At 39.1% G+C, this 23919-nt stretch overlaps 1 protein-coding gene across 1 annotated transcript in view; it reads left to right on the top strand.

Moving 5' to 3' along the window:
• ASPG (asparaginase) overlaps positions 1-23919 on the top strand; it is a 58421-nt gene that overhangs the window by 31744 nt on the left and 2758 nt on the right. Inside the window, exons 9-13 of the mRNA XM_029912085.1 lie at positions 2589-2702; positions 6407-6526; positions 10902-10997; positions 12044-12207; positions 18691-18777. Coding sequence (XP_029767945.1) covers positions 2589-2702; positions 6407-6526; positions 10902-10997; positions 12044-12207; positions 18691-18777 — 581 coding nt within the window. The remainder of the gene's footprint in view (positions 1-2588; positions 2703-6406; positions 6527-10901; positions 10998-12043; positions 12208-18690; positions 18778-23919) is intronic.

Genomic DNA, 23919 nt, shown 5'->3' on the forward strand with positions numbered 1-23919 from the left:
GGGGAAAAAAAGTAAAATGCATCTAATACCTAACTTAACAAGCTAAGTGAATTCAAAGCAAAAGTCTCTCTCGCCACATGTGTCAGCAGGATCCGCTCAGTCCAAAGCTGTTTCTTTGTTGCTCAGGTGTAGTGTCTGCTGTGGGTAGAGAGAAATAAGGAAGGAATAACTTGGGGTGTCTATTCTCCATTCTTACACTTTTCCTCTTCTTTGAGAGTCATCTCCAACTGGAGTTCAGGAGACAGAAAGTCTGTGGGGATGGGAATCTCCAGCTGTTTCTTTGCAAAGATGTAAATATCTCGCTCACATCCTTTTTCCTGCCAAAGAATGGCCACTTAACTAGGCGATAATTCATTTGATTTCATTGATATCTGGCTAAGGTGTCAGTTTGCCTTTTGTCTCCGAGGAACTGGTTTGTGGCTGCTTTTTCAAACTCAGAACATGCCTCAGTAATGTCATTAGAGTAGAATGTTATAACTTTACATATGATGTTGCCACACATATTTTACAAGGACAATAATGATTAGTAAATTATGAGTTTTCAAATAATACCTCACAAGGCATACTTTGTACAAAATTTATCATAGTCTTGTAAATGGGGTGAACATAGGGGTACAGACTGTCACAAATGTCAAAAGAGCAGGCGTCACAAGATTTGAACTTGAGACCTTCTGAAACATAAGGTCAGACCTTTTACTGAGTAGGCTATAAAGTTTTGGGCTAATATAAATGGGGAATTTAGAGGGATTACTTTGACCATCATGGAGCTCCCATACATGTTGGTTAATGTAAAATATATGAAGAATGAAAAAAGCAATAAATAAACAACTGAATGTAAAAATTTAAACAATGTAAAGTTTGTTCACTAAATAATCCCAAGATACCTGAAACTGCAAAATTTCATGAGAACAAAATCTAATTTACTATATGACATTCTGCTTCAACAAAAATGTAGCAATTTCCCCCCTATATTTTGGCTGAAAAATTCTCCATAAGTAGAGCACCTCTGAAAATGACTTCTTGTGTTTGATCCAAAGTGCTGTTTTCCTAATTTAATCTTATTAAACCTTTACAGGGTTATTTAGTCACTTTCAGTCACTTGTTAATTCCTGGGCCCCAGCTTTTCAGCTTTGTATTATGTGGCTTCACCAACTTCCACTGATGGAGGCTAAACCCTATTTATATTGGTATCTGTACAGGAGAACATTGCCAACGTGGACAGAGCCATGGAGTGTTCTGGCTGAATTCTACAGAATTTATTTAATAGTGGTTTTTCACTGCCCTTCCCTTTTCAAGAGTAACAGCTCTGTGGAGGAAACATGTTGGCTGAGTTCTGGAAATTTACTATAATATTAGTTTGTTTCAAAAAAGATTGTATTAAATTTTTTATGTTTTAAAAAAGTAAATAACATTTTGTGTAGCTGGTAATAACATGTTACCTTCACTACATGTGGCTTTATCCTGTCATTTGTACATATTTTAGCTAGTCAAGTGATTTAGTGATTAAATAATCATGGTTCATCTCAAACTCTTTTAATTACGGTAACTGAATATCTGGGCTCTGATCCACCTCCTCAGAACAGATTATAATTGAGGGGTCTATGGCCTGGTCCACACTACTCCCCCACTTCGGACTAAGGTACGCAAATTCAGCTACGTTAATAACGTAGCTGAATTCGAAGTACCTTAGTCCAAACTTACCGCGGGTCCAGACGCGGCAGGAAGGCTCCCCCATCGATGCCGCGTACTCCTCTCGGCGAGCTGGAGTACCGGTGTCGACGGCGAGCACTTCCGGGATCAATCCGGGATCGATTTATCGCGTCTAAACCAGACGCGATAAATCGATCCCAGAACACCGATTGCCTGCCGCCGGACCCTCCGGTAAGTGTAGACGTACCCTATGTGGTGATAGGAAGTGGGGGAAATCACTTCCCCTCCTATCCAGCCCCTGAAAAACCCTGTTCTTTGGCTGAAAACACTGTAACTTTCCAGCACAGAAGGAAGTTTTAAATGGTATATGAAGATCTTAAGGAAACCTCCTTTGTCTTCACTCCATGGTTGGTATGCTCTGTAAATGTACATACTGAAGATAGGTCAATTTGGTTCTCCTTTTGCATTGGTTCACTCATTAGTTAATTGCTGAATTGTATAGGGGAAGCAATCTGTCTATAGCAAGCACTATTTGTTTTTTGCCAGAACTGTAATTATGCAGTCTAGTCTCATATCCTAAATCATACACAGGTAATGCAGCTTAGAATGGTCTGACAACACCCGTATTGGTAGCACACTGCAGTACTGGAATTCATCCAGGGTAATACCCCATCATAAATTGGTCAATATGTTTGTGGGAAAATAACATATTTGGCAATTTTAAAACCACACTGATTTTAAAAGCTAGTAACTGCAGCTTTATAATGAGGGCTAACCTAACAACTGTTTATGTAGCTAATACACACCCATAACCTTTTCCTTTTAGGATTAAAAAAAATGGTCATTCTGGGTCTCTAGTAATCCCATATGCATCAATACTGTATAGAAGTGTTTCTGAATACTACACTAATTAAGTCAAAGTTTCTTTTCATTCACAGACTCTCACTTCTGTAGGAGTAATTCCAGGGGGTGATATGACACCAGAAGCAGCCCTAGCTAAACTCTCATACACACTGAGCAAAAGCCATCTTAGCTGGGAGGAGAAGAAGGAGGTAAATATTTCACTGTTAGTTTAGTAGACTTTTAATAGTGGTTGGTTTTTAAAATCTAATTTTTTAATATTTACTACACTGACTTCTGTCAAGTAAAATTATTTGAGTTTTTATGTTAATTTATGAGCATTCGCTTCCACTATCTAATGTGAATACCTCACACCCAGGGCCGGCTCCAGGCACCAGGCACCCAAGCTGGTGCTTGGGGCGGCACCTGGAGGGGGGCGGCGCGGCGGCCGCCGGGGAGAGCGGGGCCACAGCAGGGCTCGCCGCCCTCCCCCGGCGCTCTGGCCGCCCTCCCCCCCGGCGCCCTGCCCCCGGCGCTATAGCCGCCGGGGTGGGGGGAGAGCCGAGCCCCAGCCGGGGCTCGCCGCCCTCCTCCCAGGGCTCCGGCCGTGCCCCCCCCCCCCTGGGGCGGTGAAAAAGCCAGAGCCGGCCCTGCTCACACCCTCCTATTTTATGCAAAATAATGTCGTTGTAGAACTATGAAAATAGGTAGATTTGAGGGGGAAGAAAATCCTCAGACCTCTGCATAGAGGTAAGCTGAAAACCAACACCGATATTTAAAACTACTGCTTTTAAATTCAGCAGTGGATCTGTCCTGCAACTTCAGCACAGACTCCAAATAAATAATGTGCAAACTGAAACAGGACGGAGGTGAAATCCTGGCTCCATTGTCAATGAAAATTTTGTCACTGATTTCAGTGGAGCCTGGATTTCACCCAGGGTTTATATTTAAGTCTTCATGTAGCAACTGGTGCATCTTATTATTCTTGTCACTTTATTTGAAGTCTGTGAGTCTTGAGTGTCAATGTTAGATGTAATTTTGTTAAGATGAAAAGATTTGAAATGAGTATGTTCTTTAAACACAGACCATTTCTCTGCGTCCCTGACTTTCAAGTGTTTATTAATGGACTATATATTTATAATTACTTGTTAATGACAGATTTGTTTTGGTTAATTAATGTCTTAGGTGTTGGGAAATAGATAGAGTTAATACAACACATACAAATATATTGCCCTCTGTTAAACATTCTCTTTGCGGTGGCAGAATGCTAGCACACATATACACTAAAACTTCTGTTTTTATATGCAGCAAAGTCATAGTCCTGATGGAGTAAAGTTGTTATCCTGATTTTTGGATGATATCAACATGAGTCATTCTCTAGATTTAACCTATCAAACTAATGATTTCCCCTTCCGTTGGATGTGCTAGGTAAAAAAAAACAAAACTGATCAGTTGTGAAAAAAAATCTATTTCCAAGTCAATACCTTCAAATAATGGCTGTAAAAAAGAAAATCCTATAGAATACTTATCAATGGGGATGGAGGTTGGTGGATTTTCCTTTCTTTAGAGCTTTAAATTTAAATAGTCTTATAAACTTTGTAAGAGATATACTAGCTGTCTGAATATGAAATTTTAATATTTTTAGAACTATCTTACCACTTTCTACTTTAGTAGTTTCTTATATTTTAAACATTTTCTGTGTGTGTAACTTAACAAAATCTTTGTCCTGGAAAGGAGGAGGTCTCTTTTCTGTGGAAGGAGCAACTGTGCACAACATACTTTATGCAGGAACACATTCCACAAAGGGTGTAGTAGAGAATATGGTTATAGGTATAGCACTGCCAAAGAAGCAGTGGTAGTCCATATGTGACCCCACAGCAATGAACGTATAATTTCTACTTTGCCTTTTTAAAAAACGTATTTTTTTAACGAAAGCTCTTCAATAGTATATTTTAGCAGGCGGACCTATCTGAATTTATGTCAGCCTGTCAAATCTGGAAATTTCCATGCACCAAATCAGTACATAACTTCCACTGATATACATGTAATGGGACTCTTCCAGCAGACAGTTACAATATTGTAAGTGTTTAGGAGTGTTTTTTTTATAAAGGGCATGCCTAGACACAGGTAAATCTGGGGCACTCTTTCTTCCCACATCACACCTTGCTTTCTGGCAAACTTGCACAGTCCTGCTTCTTAAAATTCTAATTGAGACAAAAAGAACAAGGAGTACTTGGGACACCTTAGAGACTAACAAATTTATTTGGACATAAGCTTTTGTGGGCTAAAACCCACTTCATCAGATGCATGCAAGAAGGTGTGAGTAACAGTAGGGGGAAATTAGCATGGGGAAATAGTTTTTACTTTGTGTAATGACCCATCCACTGGAGAAACTGCAGAACTGGAATTAATTTGCAAACTGGACACCATTAAATTAGGCTTGAATAAGGACTGGGAGTTGTCAACTATTTGAAATGGTCCATCCTGACTATCACTACAAAAGTTTTTTTTCTCCTGCTGGTAATAGTCCACTTTAATTGATTAGTCTCATTAGAGTTGGTATGGCAACACCCATTTTTTCATGTTCTCTGTGTATATGTATATATATATTCCTACTGTATTTTCCACTGCATGCATCTAATGAAGTGGGCTTTAGCCCACGAAAGCTTATGGCCAAATAAATTTGTTAGTCTCTAAGGTGCCACAAGTACTCCTCGTTCTTTTTGCTGATACAGGCTAACACGGCTACCACTCTGAAACCTGTCACCAAGCAAGGTAATTGAGGCAACTTACTGTTAATAGTTGTGGAGGCATCTTGACGAGAGAAAGCCAGCATATAAAATCATCAACGTTGGAGAAACCAGTGGATTTGTTAATGTTCATGATGTTCAGATTTGTTCCCTCTTTCCTCCAGCTTTTATGAAATCTTATTTCTAGATTTAAGAGTGTCTCTATTTAGGGGTGCTGGAAGAATTTGTATCATGGGGGTGCTGAGAGCCATTTAAGCATTCTGTAAACCCTGTGTATAATGGAGTCCACTTCAAGCCAGGGGATGCGGCAGCACCCCTAGTTTCAGCATCTGTGTGTCTGTTCTTCTCCAGTCTTGTTTCAGAGGCTGCTTCTGAGCAGGGAGTCTCTCACTGATCCTTAATCCTGGTTAGTGCTAAGGCCCTCATCCTGAATACATGTTTAATGTTGAAACACTGAAATCAATGGGGCTACACACATGCTTAAAGTTAAGCATGTGCCTAAGGGTTTACAGAATCAGGGCCAAAGGGCCTGATTCAAAGCCTATTAAAATCGATATGAACCTTTCCATTGACGTCATTGGGCTTTTGATTGAGCGATAAGTGTACAGTCAGTGCAGGGCATACTAGTTAAACATTGCCTTGCTTTGTTACTCTAAAACACCGGACAAAGGCAGGATCTCAGAAGGCCCAGTGCTTTTCCTAAAGTCACCACTGATCTCCTAGTTTTATTTTCTCATTCAGTGTTTTAACTTACTGTTAGTTTAAATAGGATGCTACTTACCATGCTGGGAAATCTTGACTACTTAAACCAAACCGTTCTCGCACCCCCCCCCCCCCAAACAACTGCTCCGCCTTCTGGATTTTCGAGTATGTTCTGACATTTCTCTATCTTTTAGGTTATAAACTCTTTGGAATTATAACTGTTTTTACCTTTGTGTCTTCTCCAGTGCCACTTCCACTGTGCTAAGCAAATAAATAATAGCCTATAGAAAATATTAAGTAATTTCAACTGTGTTCTTATTCTATGGGGCAAGACTAATTTTTACAGTAAATTGCACTCATTTGCATTTTCTGTAACTTTCTAGCTTAGGCTAATAAAAATTAACAGCATCAACCCTTTTTTCTCTTGCTTTTTACAATGATTTGTTTGTTTGCCCATTTTTCAGATGCTGAGTGAGAATCTGAGAGGAGAAATGACTGTAGTACCCACAGGAGCCAAGATCTCTCTTACAGATAGCAAGTTTATTCAAGTTATTGCCAAATCTCTAAGTGTCAGCTGCAAGGAGGTACCTACTTTAAATATTTAAAGTGAACTCATGTACAGCAGAAAATTATAGATTCATAGATTCTAGGACTGGAAGGGACCTCGAGAGGTCATCGAGTCCAGTCCCCTGCCCGCATCCTGCAAATACTTGTTTAACTTAAACAAGTATATCTTAAAGGTGAAATACAGTGCAACGTTGAAAACAAAACACAGATTTCCTTGCTAAGTGTCCCAACTAACCAGGCCATGGGGGGGCATTTGGTACAACAATAAGTTAAACCTTGAATTTGTTTTCTATGTCTGTAAAATTCTCTTGATTACTTCTTGGTTCACTGATGATCTATGCTATCACAAATACTACATGGATCATTGTCATGCATGGTACTTATGATGTGAAAGAAAATACTAAATTATTTTGAATATTCTACATATTTTGACAGTATGGAACAATTCAAGCATAGAGGGACAATACTGGAATACACAAAATTATAAATGACTAGTACTATGAGAGGCATTCTGCGTGTAGCTGTTAATGCGGAGTTAATATTAGTCAATGTTGATTGCACAACAAATGTTCTATGGAGAACATTGCAAGACATAATTATTATGGTCTTCTCTTGGCTTGTTTTCAGGGAAGGTTTAATTGAATACCTACTCTAGAGTGCATGGGGGTAGGAGAGAAGGAAAAAGGGTGAGGGACTGGGGTCACATGGAGTGAGTTAAACATAAAAGAAGTTGAAGACTAGGTTTAGAAGGTTATACGCTCTCCTGCTCATTGAACTCATGGAATTGGGATCATTCTGCGGTTGAGAGTTTTAAAACAAACAAACAACCCCCCACTTATAGCACAGACAGTGTGTTCCAGATTTTCTGGGGTCATTCTATTAGTGTCAGCAGAACTTGTTGCTGCTGTTCCTTGAATTGTGGGTCACTAAGCTCTTTATCATGCTTTATGAGACAAGATCTCACTAATGACCCATTGGGGAGGCTTGGAATGACCCCAAATAAGACTCCAGGGCTTGTGTAAATACAGTTTTTGTACTGCTTTAACTTTATCATTTAAAACTATATAGTTAAATCAGTACAAACCTCTATTGTGGACACAATTATACCAGTATAAAGGTGCCTTATAGTGGTATAGCTTATAACTGTCTATGGTAGGGGGTTGTACAAACTTAACTATTTTGGTAAAAAAAAAAAATCACACAACTACTCAAAATAATTAATTTGGTACAAAAACTGTGCGTGGATCAGGTCTAAGGAAGGGTACAAAGCAAAGCCATTGGACTCTTTGGCTCTTTTCATCTTTATGAAGTTGGTGTCTCCTAATAGTGTCTCTTCATAGTCCTATCAGAGATGAATCAGAGCCTTATCGGCCACACTCATTCTAACATATGGGTGAGAGTGAAGTAGGAATGGTATGAAACTTACAGAGTTGAGGTACATATCAAAAATATTTTTATCTCTCTCTCAGCTTTACGTAATACACAGGAAGATCACAAGTATCTTCATGCTGCATTTTTTGTTGGCTTTTGTGAATCATAGATTCAACTTGTGCTCCCAGAGGCTGAGATCTGAGAGAATTTTGATAGAAAAGCACTAGTCCTGTGCTGTACTTCTGGGAGATGCTGCATTTTGCTCCTATTTTGATTATAGGACTGGAGCTGAGACAGCATCTTTGTTAATCTGCAGGTGAAATGGGTGAATCTGAAGACATTCGGAAATAGCTTGCTGGTTCTGTTTGACCTGGATAACAGCTGGTAGGCTGATAAATGCTTTATTGTGGAACAGCAACACAATTTCTAATCTTACGCACCTCAGGTCAATAAATAAATCTTTGATGCAGTTGGACTGGATCAACACAGAGGTCTGTAAGGGGAGAATACATGTATTGTTTGCTTTTGGTAAACCCTGACTCAGGTGGTCCAAGCAGACGGAAGGCAGACAAGGAGCTTAAGGACCCAAAAGCCTGGTCCACCCGGGCTAAATGTAGCCTCAGGACTTGAAGCGGAAAGTTGACCATGTTAACCCAATGCATGTGGGTGAAGGTATCTACCTGTAAGCCATGCCACTGAGCACAGTAGTACAATGCCAGGTTAAAATTAGGAAATAGGGAGAGCCCTAAGAGACAACAATGTGTTCCAGTACATATAAGGGTCTAGCACAGAGGTTCTCAAACTGGGGGTCAGGACCCCTTAGGGGGTTGCGAGGTTATTGCATGGGGGGTTGCAAGCTGTCAACCTCCACCCCAAATCCTGCTTTGCCTCCAGCATTTATAATGGTGTTAAATATATAAAAAAGTGTTTTTAATTTTTAAGGGGGGTCGAATTCAGAGGCTTGCTATGTGAAAGGGGTCACCAGTACCAAAGTTTGAGAGCCACTGATCTAGCATAATGTGTGTTAATGTTGAAGGCCTGGGTGGCTGCCTACGGAGTGCTGAGTGCACCAGAAGTTTATTGATGCTCAACCCTTCTTGCGAGGAGAGTTGGGCAATGTTTTTTACAACACATTGTTTTTTTGCTGAAAACTGCATTTGGGGGGGGGCCTGAAACTATTTGCCAAATTCAGGTCAAAGATCATGAATACTTTCGGTTGGAAAAAACAGCCTTTTAATTTCAAATGTGACCAATAAAAAAGGTGAAGAACAGCCATATCAAAACAAAAAACTCGAGAGGGGAAAAAAAGAACAAAAAGCAACATTTGTTTTGAGTCGACCAAAACGTTTTGGTTGCTACAAAATGATTGTTTTGTTTTTGATTAGAAGAAAAAATGTTTTGGTATGAATCGAACCAGATTTTTTATCGGATTTTTTTTTTTCAGTTTGGCCCCTATACCAAAAACATTCATTATTTACGCAGCTCAAATAGTGAGTAAGTAACATACGTTAGTAACGTAGATCTAATTTTTGGAGTTTATGCAGCATATTCTTCCACTATGAAAAGCATTTCCAAGCAGAATGAAAAAAAAAAAAAAAAAAACCGCAGAGCAAAAACAAGTGTTGCTGTCCTCGGTTCTAAACATCAGTAGAAACTTCTCAGCATAGTATATATTAGCAAATGGTGTTATATGTATACTTTAAATGAAGTTCAATATTGTTCTCATGGTATGTTTATTGGCTTAAAATCTCAAAAATGGCCAGTGATTCTTGGATTGTTCCTATGTTTAGGTGCCCCATTTGATACACCTTATAGGGGTCTTACTTTCAAAGCCTGGGTGATCTTTTGAAACTCAGACCCCTTTTTAAATTGCCTCAGGTTGGGTTCCCAAAAATGGAGACACCCATAGTTGTTAGTCCCTTTTGAAAATTAAGGCCTTGATCTCTTTAATGAGCATGAATTTTCTATGAGCCTTATGATGGTGGATCCATGATATGTCCATCATATTTATATATTTTACTCTTCAGTCTGACCAGCTACCACAAAAAGACAAAATATTGTAAATTTGTATGTGAATCAATCAGAGCAGGTCTCAAAATTTAAGAATCTTTAACAAATGTGGTTCAAAAAAGTCACACCTTATTGATATTAGGACATGCCATATTTTGCAGGATCCTATTTAGCTATGAGGTTTGTGAATACTGAAAAAGGTTGTTTACTAAATAGCTGTTAGAATCAGCATGGTCAGACTAGGACTCAGAAGTATCCTAACTCCATATTGACTTCAGGAAACTGATATCTGTAGTTAGTAAGGAAGTGGTAAGTTTGGTAATAATACAGTTTTCAGTCATTTAATTTATTATCTTGATCACTTCTTTATTATATTGATTTTTATATGAAGTGGGAGATTGTTTTAAAATTAATTATCAAACTTCAAAGATGACTCCTTAGAGGCTTTTTCATTGCCACTTGCACTAGAAGAACCGACATGCTCATTGTTCAGGAAAATAGACGTTTTAAAATACGCTATTTCAGTTGCATATTGTTTATTGACCAAACCAGAAATGGTTTCCAAAAAACTAATATTGGGTTGAGATGAGCACATATTGATAATAGGATGGAGTTTTGCTGTGTAGAATTCATGTGTAGACACAGGGATGTCATTTGGGGGATCTGAAAAAAACTGTAATTAGCATGTGCATCTGAAATAGCATAGTTCAGAAATCCTCTTAATTTAATTCCAGTGTAACTAGGAAGTGAGAGAAGTCCAAGTAACTATGGAAACAGGGTTTTATGAACTTCGGGGAGAGTATACATGTGACTTCTTTTCCCTCAAAGAATGTGAACAAGATTGTTTTTACTAACTGGTATCCTCAATTATTATATTTGGTTACTCTCCAAGTAAACATGGGTGCAATATTGTTCTTCTGATGTAGATATCAGTAGTTCTAAGGACACAAATGGTAAATAAAAAGATATGTATGATACTAAAACTTTTAAATTTTATTTTTTGTTTCCCAGGAGCTGGAAGCCATTAGAGATGCATTAATTCCTTCTTTGGCCTGTGCCGCAGCTAAAATAGGTGACACAGATGCACTAAAAGCCATAGGAGAAATGGTAAAAAATTAAACTTTTTACAAATCTTTTATTTATAGCTTAATACAAAATGCATTTGTAAGAAACTGGAAGCAAGCAATATGTCTGTGTAATAGAGTATGGAAGTAACACACAAAAAAATCTACATTTTTAAGTTGCACTTTCACAACAAAGAGATTGCACTACAGTACTTGTATGAGGTGAATTGAAAAATACTATTTCTTTTGTTTATCATTTTTACAGTGCAAATATTTGTAATAAACAATACACACTACACACTTTGATTTCAATTACAACACAGAATACTATATGAAAATGTAGAAAAACATCCAAAATATTTAATAAATTTCAATTGGTATTCTATTGTTTAATAGTGCGATTAAAACTGCGATTAATTTTTTTAATCATGATTAATTTTTTTGAGTTAATCGCATGAGTTAACTGCGATTAATTGACAGCCCTAGCAATAATTCTTTCCTTGCTGTTTTTAAATATGTAGGTTCTTTCTGGTTGTATTTAATATATGTATGCATATTTATGTGTGTGTCTGTATAAGTGGTGCACATTCTTAGATTTGAATATTCATTCTTTATGACATGTGGTCAGGCATCTGGTAGGTATGGTCAGGCATCGTGGTAGGTGTGCTGTGGCATCTGGACCTGTACTTTTCCATCCACAGACTGTTCAAAGTATTGGAACTGGAGAATTCACCAAATAATTTCTTGATGTGGTAGAGTATTTTTAGCCACTTGTGAAGGTTCCAGAGCTGAAGGAGGTGCCAAGGATGGTCTTGATATACAAAACTACTGTTTGTTACATCCATAGGTCTATGCATCTCAAAGTATACATGTTTACCCGTGACTACTGGACACCATTATGGACTTGACTAACCAATTAGTTTCACATAAGCTTTTGAGAAACTGTCGCATGTTTAATGATTTTTGGTCATTGGATTCAAACTGTAATGTTGGAGTAGGTATCATTATGTGACTGAGCCCCTGAACCAACCAGCCTCCAGTGTACTATCACTACCTCTTTCCTTAGGTGTTGATGTGTTTATGTTGTAGGGTGGAAACTTGAGCTGTGAAGATTATGATGGTCGAACTCCACTTCATATTGCATCAAGTGAAGGAAATTTACAACTAGTTGAGTATTTACTGAAGTATGGAACAACTGTTTATGCTAAAGACATGTTTGGTGCTACCCCACTGAAGTATGCAGTCAAATTCAGGTATTAAAAAAATACATTTTACACACAGATCTATGAGAGAGCTAACCCCATCTCATTTCAAATTTACATCGCTTTCAATTAGTGGGTTTTGGTCAGCAATCTGCAGTGATCAATTCTGTGACAGCAAATTCTGTAGTTTTAAAGGATGTGTAAATGGGTTGGATGCTTAGGACATTGTAGCTGAAGAAAACAGCCTTGCTGATGCCAAATCCCAGAGCTAAGTAAGTCAAGATTGTTTTTTTTTTTTTATCCCTACCCCCTACTCCAGGGCTCCATTATTTGTGGTGAGATTTCTTTATAAAAGAAAAATTTGACTTATTGTTAATTTTGTTTTTGCAGAAGGGAGAGTTCAGGAACTAGAGCAATAGGGGAGGGGGGGCTGTCTCTTTGTACCTTCCCTTCCTCGTCAGGAACGGAGAGTTTTAAAATAAAACAGGCTACTCCAGTAGGCTGAAGGGTTTTGTAACCACCCTATCTTTCTGGGTGACCATTTCTCTGATTTCTCTCCCACATACTCTACACATTTATCAGCAGAGGCATGCACAATAAGCATGTGCTGGCTGTCTCCTTCAGTGATTCTCTCTCCGTGTTGGCAATGACACCAATAATCCTTGAAGTTGGTCTCCTACGTGGTGGTGGTCTGTGGGCCAGTCATTCTGCTGGTCTTTATCCTATTGTGTAGGTTCATAGTGCCACAATTTATCAGAATATAAAAAGATGTCAATCACTGTAGTTGAAATTAAGACTTGTAGTTTGGAGATTTACAACCTTATTGGTCCTCCCACCTATTTGAAGCTACAGATTGACTCTGTCTCTCACTTACCTTTGCTTTCCCTGTTTATTCATCCTATCCTTTAGGCCCTTATTATGTGTTTACAGTTTGTGAACACCATTTGTCTGTATTTTTGAGGGACAGTGCCCATTTTTTATTTAACAAAATATTTATCCTTTTTCACTCTGTGCCTCCAAAAGGTCCCTCAAGTCCAGTGCATGTCCTGGTCTTTCTCTCCAAATGTCTCTGTTATAGCTTTCAAATGTTGGCAGGTTCACCTGTCTGTGAGGGCTGGATCTGGCTCCCTGTGGAGTCTGACTGTTCTGTTTATGTAACAACTGAAGAAATCTCTGCAAAAGGATGTAAAGCTTTTCCCCTCTACAGGAGCTCGGAAGCTGGCTTAGCACTGATCCCAGTTTCTGCTAACCCAGGACTCTCAGAGCACAGGGTGGCTGCACACTGTGCTACTGCTAGACCATTGTGTGCCCCCTGCATCTTTATAGTTGTCACTGTCATTCTCTTATAACTATCCAAGCCTTTTTGATATAAGAAATATTTATAAAAGTTGTAACCCCCCCCCCACACACACACACCCCAAGAACCAACTAAAAGCAAATCAAACAAACTTGCAGTAGAACAGAGGTGCCCCTAGTCCAGTGTGAGAAAGAACTGCATCACTATTAGATGTTCCTGCAAATCAGATATCTGCATTTATTTTACCACACCCAACTACTGCCTAAGGAATTTCACATGAGTTTGTTGTTTGGATTCCTTTTCATTGCCACTCCTATATTCGACTCCTACTATGCCTCTTTAAACCTGTACACCCATTCTGAAATGGGGAGTGGTAAAAGGAAAATGAATCCTAACTATTTTTAGTTTTTGTTTGTTTGTGCCCTTATCAGAATGAGAGGAAAAGCAAAATAAATATGTCATTTTATTGTCTGTAAAAATAGCTTCAGGCCTGTACTGCTAAGATACTAAACTTTATACTGAAGCTGAAGTGGCTCTGGACATTAGAAATCTTGCAGAGCTAATTTACCTCTCATGTAGATGGGGGTGTATGGAATCAAATATGTGCTAAAAAGATGTGATTACTACAAAATATATTTGAATTGCATTCATAAAACAACTGCCTGTTGAAGGTGAAGAGAAACAATATTGATGTTAAACTTTTGCATTTTATATTAGGCAACAAAGGGAAATGCCTGTTTTAAAAAGTATTACTAATAAGTATTCTGTGCTTTATATCATGCTCAGAATTGCAAAATATAAAATTGTGCTTTTTAAAACAATCTAAGAAATTGCCTTAACTTCATAGACCTTTGCACTGATTGATTCCTTTTTCTGGAAATTAATATTTTGGTTGAATTGGAATATAATCACCGATTTATTCTGTATAGTGTCTACTCCTCTCAAAAGCTTTATTTTAATGTGTGTGTCACTTCTCTCAATGATTTGGGGTTTTTTAGCTAATCATGCAAATCAGAAAAATGACTGGTGATTTCTCTCTTCCCTTACCATTAGTATACATGGTCACAATTTGTGTTTCTGCCAAAAAGGATCTTAACAGAGCACTGTCAACCTGTAGGCAAACAAAATGGCCTATGTCAACAGTGGTGTCATGTTTAATCTCTTATAGCGTTCCTTAATTTTTAAAAAATTAACTTGATATTTTCATTGCTGTTAAAATTGGAGTTCTTTTAAAAGCCATAGTAATCTGTTGCATGTCCACCTTCTCTCCCATAATACATGTACTCATCCTCTTGATTACTGTGTATATACACATTCTCTTTATTATAGGGCACCTCATACAATATCTCACACCCAGGAGATAATGTAGGTCAGTTGTTTGGACCTATAAAAGTTAGCAACATCCCTTTGACTGCCATTTTCCCAGTGCCTTAATAGAGTGTTCATTTTCAAAACTGTAAAATAAATACTTTTATAAAATACACTTTTCTAAGCATGAAACAGATGTCTCAAATCAAAATTTCATATATTTTATTTATTATAACCTTTTCCTTATACTTTAAACTTAAGGACTAAAATGGCTGCAAAGAAAAAGTTGTATACAGTTTGTGTTGCACACTGCTGTGAGAACATCAGAGACTATTGTTGGTAAAGTCACTTCCCACATAAACATGCATTGTAATACTTGAAATCTGCAAGGTTATGGTTACATTATTTTAGCACCTCTGAAATAGAGGGAGAATCTACACCTCACTCTGACTCTTTAAAATCACATTGTAGTCTGTCTGATATTATACAATGCTTTGGAGTTTGAAATTCATAGTGGTTCAACATTGTGAAAGTTGAATGAGAAAAACTGAGCCAATCCTGTCATAGCCATCCTAGCTGCTAGAGAAGCAAGGATCAAAAAGAACGAAGCTAATCACATTTAAACGTACGTTATACCTGCATTTCTTTAAATGGCTGGTGGAAAGTGCAGCCCAAGGTCCTGAGCCTCTTACACGTGGGCTTAATTTTGTGCACTCACAGTACATAAACTGATGTTCAGAAGTCCTTGCAGTATCAGTGTCTTAGGGTATGTCTACACCCAGCCGCTAGTTCGGCGGCTGGCAATCGAAGTTCTGGGTTCGACTTATCGCGTCTTGTCTGGACGCGATAAGTCGAACCAGGAAGTGCTCACCGTCGACTGCGGTACTCCAGCTAGACGAGAGGAGTACCACGGAGTCGACGGGGGAGCCTGCCTGCCGCGTGTGGACCGAGGTAAGATCGAACTAAGGTACTTCGAACTTCAGCTACGTTATTCACGTAGCTGAAGTTGCGTACCTTAGTTCGATTTGGGGGGTGAGTGTAGACCAAGCCTTAGTTACTTTTCTAAGGATAATGAAAAAACTCTGATAACTCAGATTACTGCCTGTGGTGAATATTGACTTTTTAATGGCGACCATGGTATGTACCAGTTTTTAGGGATCCCAAAAGATTGAGGGCCAGATCATTCTTCTTGATTTTAGCTGTACAGGTGAAAAAAACCCATGCAAATGGCCAAAAATTTGTCAGAGGAAGGGAAATATGAGCCCAAGTAGCAGGAGATCATGTATGGCTTTTGGGGAACTACTCTCTCCTGTCAAATGTATGTGGGAAATACCCACACAACTTAATTCTGACCCTGTCAGCACAGATTCTCAACCTGCACCTTCACACCTCCACATGGAATGAGAAGCGTGGTTTTGTGGTTCAGACATGATTGTAATGCAAGGAGAGCCTGGTTCCTGAGTTGTGTTGTGTTACCAGTTAGAGTAAAGAGCCATGGGGACTAGCGGAGAAGGTCTGGCCTTCCTTAGGGGCCCTGAGATTGGAAGGATTTCTATATGGATCTAAGGTCATCTGTGGGGCAGGAGGGCTGTACCTCCTACCACCTCTAAAGATCTCCAGACTCCATCTACTAGACGAGGCGCTGTTGCAGTGGAAACAGTGGGCTCAAGACCATTGAGGTTTCCACTTACTTTCAGTTTAGTTTAAAAAAAGAAAGTCTTGCCAACACACACTTCTCTCCTCCTCCCACCCCTATGCACTCTGTTCAATATATTTATTTAATGCGGCCAAAAAATGCCACAATGGAGCAATGGTCTTTTTAGGAGTGTTAGAAATGCTGAATACTCCAGGACAGACCACTACCAAGGAAACAGATACAGACACTGTTTGCATGTACTCCTATACAAAATACAGTTTGTGAGTAAATGTAAAAGCTTTTCTGCTATAATCTGTTATCAGTTTCATTTTTCAAATGAGTACTAAACTGCTTGATATGTTGTGGTTAAATCATACTCTTATGAGTTGTATTATGTAAAGAAAAGTAAATACAGCACTAGTTCCTACTTGCTGTCTCCAGGAGACTCTTACTGACAGCCAGCCATGTCTCAAGGGACTCTTCTGATGAAATATTTAAGATAACTAGACCAACTTACAATATGTGCAGTTGCAGTAACTGATCATGCTTACTTTGCTGCAGAGAAACAAAGAAATTAAGATTTCAGTTTCACTCTGGGCAAAAAATTGGCCGCATGATTTAAATGCTAAAATTCCATTGAGCAATTGAAAGAATTTAATTTTTGAAAAGGCAAAATTTTAAAAACCTTGTCATAAAGTTGTTACCAGAATAGCTTATAAGGAAATGCGGATCTTGTATCAAATTTAAAATTTTATATTTTAATTGGGCTTCATCGTGATAAGCTTTAAAGTAACTTCTCATTGTCAAGATGAAGATTTCAGCACACAAGCTGTTTGACCTGCAGTCCAGTTTCAAAATAGGAAGGTATTATAATCTTCAAGAAGAATAACAAATGTAGAATAAACTGAACATACATTTGAACTTATTTTTGTATTTGTTGATGAATTAATATTGAGTGACTGGTTTGTTCCTAAGGTTTTGAATCCAGCCATAGATTGTTGATTTGGTTAATGAACAGCGTTGTACTTTTCACTTTAAAATGTTCCTATAGCCCCCTCCAAACAAAGTCACAATAGATGTGATTATACTTGAAATAGACATTCTGTAGCAGTTATGTTTTTGGTGTGGGTTAAATTCTGCCTTTGAGTTTGGGAATTAGGCAGCACAATAAATTAACATATTTTCTTCTCTTGAGACCTGGGTCCAAATCCCACAGGGCATTAGGCCAAGTTCTCCAACTATCATATTTTGGCTGATGGTTTTCCCACAACTTGATATAGTGCCTCTTTATTATTACCCTTTTGGGTAATAGATGGTCTATTGTCAAATTGTACATACATCCCACAGCATTGTAATCCAAACAACAAAGTTTTAAGGAGCCGTTGCAGTGGCCTCAGCAGAACTATTTCTGAGTTCTGTGGCTGAGGAAAGGGAGCCAGGCTGGTCATGTAGATCCTACCATACCTATCAGGCAGAAGAATGCACTCATGGGAGAGGGCCAGCTAAACCATACCATGGGTGGACTAGTAGGCCATGAAGAAGGCAGTATCCAGCTGGGAAGAAACTTAGCAGAGGGGTATTTTGTGGGAGATTCTCCCAAAGGTCAAATAAGAATCTAAATTTATGGGTGCTTATATCATCCATGAAGTCATAGGAACTTTGGCATCTCTCATTTTAACCCACAAGGTTTCATTGCTAACATTTAAAAACAACAGAAATCTTACCTAGGAGAGAATCAAAATGCCCGCCTAATCTATCCCTTTATGTGGAAAATGCACACAGAAATACTGTTACTCTGTGAATGCCTTGATTGTCTATCTGCATTTCAGTGCTTGAATTAACAAGAGCTAGAAATGGGGACAGTCAGGGGACAAATAAATATAGAGTCATATTTGAAAGGTATTTATGTTCCTTTCTCTTTGTTTTGGATTCAGTAATTGAGAATGTAGCATTTTTGTAAATTCAGTGTGCCAAGGTAGTTAAATGATGTAATAACCCTTTGCCTCTTCCTTGCCCTACATCAGTGCAGAGGAAACTGGGTGGGGTTTAATGGCCTGTGATGTGAAGGAGGTTAGAGATTATCTGTTGGTCTCTTTTCTCTTTAAACTCAGGCTCCTTGAATGGAGAACATACTCATCAGTCTCTCTCTTTTTTGGGGGGGGGGGAGGGAAAAATGGTGAGAATCAGTGTATAAAATCTGTGTTTATGGAATACTTGTTTTGATCTGTAGATGTTTTTTCTCCAGGATATTTAATTGTTAAAAATAACTCTTTTTATCAATTTTTTCATAAAGGCACATAGAAGTGATTCAGTTACTGCGTGAAACTGGAGCTCACCTTTCCAGCCAAGAGCTAGAGAACATAGGAACGGAACTTTGCAGGTAAAGATGACATAAGTTTAGATATTGCATTGTAGCATGGTCCAAGTGTCAGGAGCACAGCTAGCTCCCAGCCTGGTAGCTAGGCAACACAGGAAGCTCAGCTGGGCTCAATGAGCCTTCTCCAAATGTGTGTGTTCCTGATGGGGCAGGGGAGCCAGCAGCCTGCTACTTGATCCTTGCAACAGCAGTAGCACAGCAGCTGCTCAGCTCGTACCATGCCCACAGCTGTACCTGCCCTGCCTTGGCTTCCACTAATTGCTCCAACCCTTGTTCTGCCTTGACTCATGTCAGCTTCAGTCTAGTCCTTGCCTCCCTGCCCTTTTCTGACTCAGACTCTGATCTATGGCTCGGCTTCTTGATTGTGACTTTGGCTTACCCTTTGGCTTGGTGTTCCCAATTCTGATTCTGGTTCTGACCTTTTGGCTTGGCCCCTCAATCTTGACTCTGGCTTCATCCTCGGATTGGTACCTGACTCCTGGATCTATGCTCGCCATTACTCTGGACTGTCGCCACAACCACCAGTTAAGGTCCTGTTGCAACCACTAGGAAGGCCGCCCGTTCCCTGGCATCTTACACCAAGTCAGCTGTGCTAATATGCAGTAGTTACAGTTACATCATCATCATCCTGTTATCTCTGTTTTCAAGAGTAAATGATTGAGTTGTTAATATGCCCAGGATTTACTTTGAAATGGGAAACAAGCAGGGGTTTTATTATTGAAGCAAACCAATGTGGTTGGGTATAAATTACCTGAGTGATACAGTAATACATTAGTGCAAACTAGGGATCCACACGGGGGAGGGGGGGCACGACGGAGGAGAGGGTTACAGCACAGCACTTTGGTGTGCACTACAGTTCAAACCTCCATAGTCTGAGCTGTGGTAAAGTGTAGCAAGGCCCTACGTGAGGAATTCTTGGGTTGTAATCTTGATTCTGACACTGGGTTACTCTGTCTGTAAAATGGTGATTTTTGATAGTAACCTGTTTCAATGAGTGATGTGAGAATTGTTTCTCAAATCCTTTCAAGATGGAAAGCACTATATAAGTAATTATTATATATGCCAGGGACCATTGGGTTCCTGGCATATACTATTTTTGGGCTAGAATTAATAACTAAAATGCAAGTAAAGGGACAAAATTTACTATTGACTGTGTGACATACCTGAAGTACTATAGCAGAACTCCACAAGTGAAATGGAGAGCATTATGGAAAATGTGTAAATGGATTTGAAGCAAGTCTGTCCCTCTTCCTGATGCATTTTTATACATTTTTGTATTACTTTTGGGTTGTAGGGAACTTGTGTTCTTGGTGTCCAGATCTTGAGATTAGAGCACCAGGGACAATTTATACTGAAACAATGGAGTGGTTTTATTCAAAAAGAATAAATACCTGTACTATGGAGGAATAGCTTCAACCTTAACTGTAGAGCGAGAATAGCTTCTGTCTCAAGAAGAATAATAAGAAAATTTCATAAATATGGGTTCAGACCTGCAAATTGGTGGGAACTCTAGCCCCAGTTCACCATACCACTTAAGTACATGCTTAACATTAAGCAGATACATAGTTCCATTGAACTCAACACTTTCCATACACTGCTTTTCCATGCTAATTTTTCATTAATAAAAAATTGCAGTATTTCATCAACTTAAAAGAAAATCATATGGCTTATTTTCAGAGGTACTGGTGACTCGATCACCTGCAGTTCCCTCTGAAAATTGTATCAGTAGATTCTACAATTCTTAAAGTAACAGGCCTTTCCTTCTTTCTTCCTCATTCCCCCAACAATAAATTAAATCCTAGTCTCCTCACCCAGACAGAATACTGAGCAAAATACATTGTACCGTGTCTTCAAGGGCTACAGCTCTGCTACCCCCACAGAAGATATGGATTCCATAGTTGAGGGCCCTCTACTAATAACACCTTGCTACTAGCTGTTGGACATCTAAATATAGGGACTCTTAGGTGGAGTTACGACAATACACAGAAGAGAGACTCTCTGGCACATAGCCTGCACCCAAACCATATAGAGCTATACTACATATTTCCCAGAACATTGCAAGCGATGGAAACAATGGAAAGTCTTTTCAAATTAAGAGTTTGCTAACTCTGATCCATCTGTCAGAAGTATTAGGGGAGCGGCTCAGAAAATTACATTCTTTCACAAATAAATTGACCCCATACATAGCCCCTTCTGCCCTCTGCAGAACCTGTTTAACTGGCTAGCCTGATAGTAGTACTACAAAAATGAGAGCATGTAGCTTTAAACAAAAAGTGAATGTGATGCAATTTGTTGTAGTACATTCAGGGAACATTGTATACACTGGATCTGTATTGCGTGATCTCTTGTATTTTGAATGAAGTGGTAATGAACCCCCGAGGCTTTTGAAGCATTTTAAATTGGTTTGTAATGGTATTAAGCTAACAGAGGACAAAAAAAACCCATTTGTTTTAAAGATATCTACTGTGCAGAGAGTGGAATATACATATGTGGAGAGGAGAATGAGTGGGCTTTGTGCATGGAATGAGTGCATGGATTTCCTTATCTTGAGACTTTCCACCACACAAAATGAACAGAGCATGAACCAGCTCTTTCACAGCCACCCACCCACAGACAAGAATAGTGGCCTCACACCTATGGGGAACCTGGGACTACTGCATCAGTGTAAATCCTGCGGCCATGCTCCTTGCACTGGCCTACACAGAGCTGATGTGGAGTCCAGTTCCACAATGCACATGGTATTGAGAGAGACACTGAACTTTGACTTTTCAGCAGGGCACTTCTGCACAAGGGAACCACTTCACTTATACTGCTCTAGAAGGCCTTCGGTGTCCCTTTGCAGAGGGGTGAATTTCCTCCAGAGTGTATGAGCCAAAATGCTAAAGTGTTTGTAGTTAATATTGTCTTGTTGCAGATGTTCTGTCCTTCCAAGGTGTCAGGAATACTCACTTTGGGATATGACAGCTCTTAGATGATTTGAGCAAACTCAGTGATTTATTCTTCCATACTATTCAGTTTCACTTTATCCGCCACCCCTGCACCGTCTTCCTAGGGAGTTTTCTCATACTAGGCATTGGCATATTGGTGAGGTTGTTGCATGTGTTCAGCCTGGTTAGAGTTGCCTTTGGAACAAATAGATGTTTTACTAACTCCTCCTTCGGTCTAATTTAAGTGACCGGCACCATGGCAATATGCCCAGCCCCCAGGGTATGGAGAGCCAGAGCCTAAGTAGCATTCAAGGACTGGTCTAGCTAATTTTAGCATTGTGTCAGGAGCCATCTTGTATTGTTCTGTACCTGAATTAAGATCCAAAAGCCAGTTTTTCTCACTGCTTCTCTATTGTCAAAATAATTTGGCTTTATTCTGTATTCATTCATCTCCATGGCCAGAGCTTTTGCTGTTCTAACGCTAGCCCCATAATTTCCTTATCTTTAGACATAAAATGATTTAGGATTTAGAAACTGAAGTGTTCGGTTTAGTACATTTGGTCATCAGCTGATAACTGTAAAATGTCAGTTGGAATTCTTTCTAGAGCATCTAATTCTTTCTAGAGCATCTACTTGCAAACAAAACACTATCATGTTATCCAGTCTTTTAGCCGCCTCTTCTAAGGGTTAATTCATCCTGTTGTTTTTAGAAAGTCAGATGAGGAATTTGCATTTTTAAGATGTTTAGTTCTTCGATCTCACGTTTCCATTTTGTCGAGATGAGAACTAAGTTTTCTTACCAGTCATCCCTTGGAATCTTCCAAATCTGTTTTCCTACTGCAGGGGTATTGTTGTCTTTATGCAAAACAAAACTGTGACCACTCCAAGACATATAATGGTGACTCTCCAAATTTGTTCAGAAAGCTACTCCACTAGATTCAGTTTAGCCACAAATTTGATTTATACTACTGTTTTTTAGACTGTCTATTAAGTGAATGTCACCTGTTCTGAACAGTCTGTGCTCAACAAGGCTGAAGTAAGGGCAGGGGGGGAGCAAGCAAATGAATTCACTCACTCATATCCTCATATGTTAAAATATCAGTTCATGAAATCCAAGGATGCTCTTTTTCAAAAATGTTATCAGGATAACATACCTTTTTAAGTCTGATCACAGATGTTGGGATAAATTATAGTTCTGAAGGTACTGGGACCATGCTTCTAATACCTACTTGGTTAACTTTCTGAAGAAATAAAATATGAAGCAGGCTTTTATAATCTTAATCTCCCATCTCTCCTTGCAGTTATGAAACATGAACAAAAAGGCCTGGGGACACTGGATAATATGAACGGTATCCTTGAGTGCACTTCCTTGAAGGCTCTCTCCCAGATGTGGTGTAGACATACCCATGCGAGACATGCAGGAAGGTAGCTCTTCTGTTGTAAACTAGGGGAGTCCGTAGTAGCAGGACTTCTCTCTTGTGCTCCTTCCAAGGCATGCCAATGGCTCTCCTCTGGAGTGGTTCTCCTCTGTTGCCAACCTGTTAGGTGCAGAGGAGGCTTCTGGCTGTGAGTAGGAGGCCCTGCAAACCTCAGAAGGTACATAGCAGTGGAGTTCCTGTGATGCAGACCTAAGGAGATTTCCTTTTTGGCACCCCTCTGAAATTGGATTAAAGTTATTTAGAATCAACATAATGTCTGTGAGATGCAAGATGACCAAGCTACTTGCATTCTTCAAGCATATCAAACTGATTGACTCTTTTCAACTTAAAAATCTCATCTAGGTCTTTACCAAAACAATTCCTTTGAGGCAGTAAACCTCAAAGGATGCCCCCGGCCCTATTTAGCTTTCATATCCTGGAGGGAAAATGTAAATTGGCTGTGAATTAATCAACAGGATAGAGTAAAGGTCACATATAGTGACAGCAGTGAAAACAAATAATAAACATTTATCTCACTGGTTTTGCTCTTGGTTAGGATACAGTGGTACTAAATTATCTGTTTGTTCATTACCCATTTGAGCAATTGTGACTTGATAACCTGCCATTCTTAGTTTTTGTTGTTAAAGACTCCCATCTATGACGATGTCAGCAAATTTGGACAAATCCAGACACAAAAGCAAAAGATGTAGCAAAAGATGAATCTTCTGAAACAAATAAACTTTCACTTGTTGAGTAGCCACTGCTGTGAGCTACTCATTTCCCTATTTTTCTAATACTCC

The sequence above is a fragment of the Terrapene carolina genome, unplaced genomic scaffold (assembly GCF_002925995.2).
Source record: "Terrapene carolina triunguis isolate 2854851 unplaced genomic scaffold, T_m_triunguis-2.0 Scaffold189, whole genome shotgun sequence".
Classification (NCBI taxonomy): domain Eukaryota; kingdom Metazoa; phylum Chordata; order Testudines; family Emydidae; genus Terrapene; species Terrapene triunguis.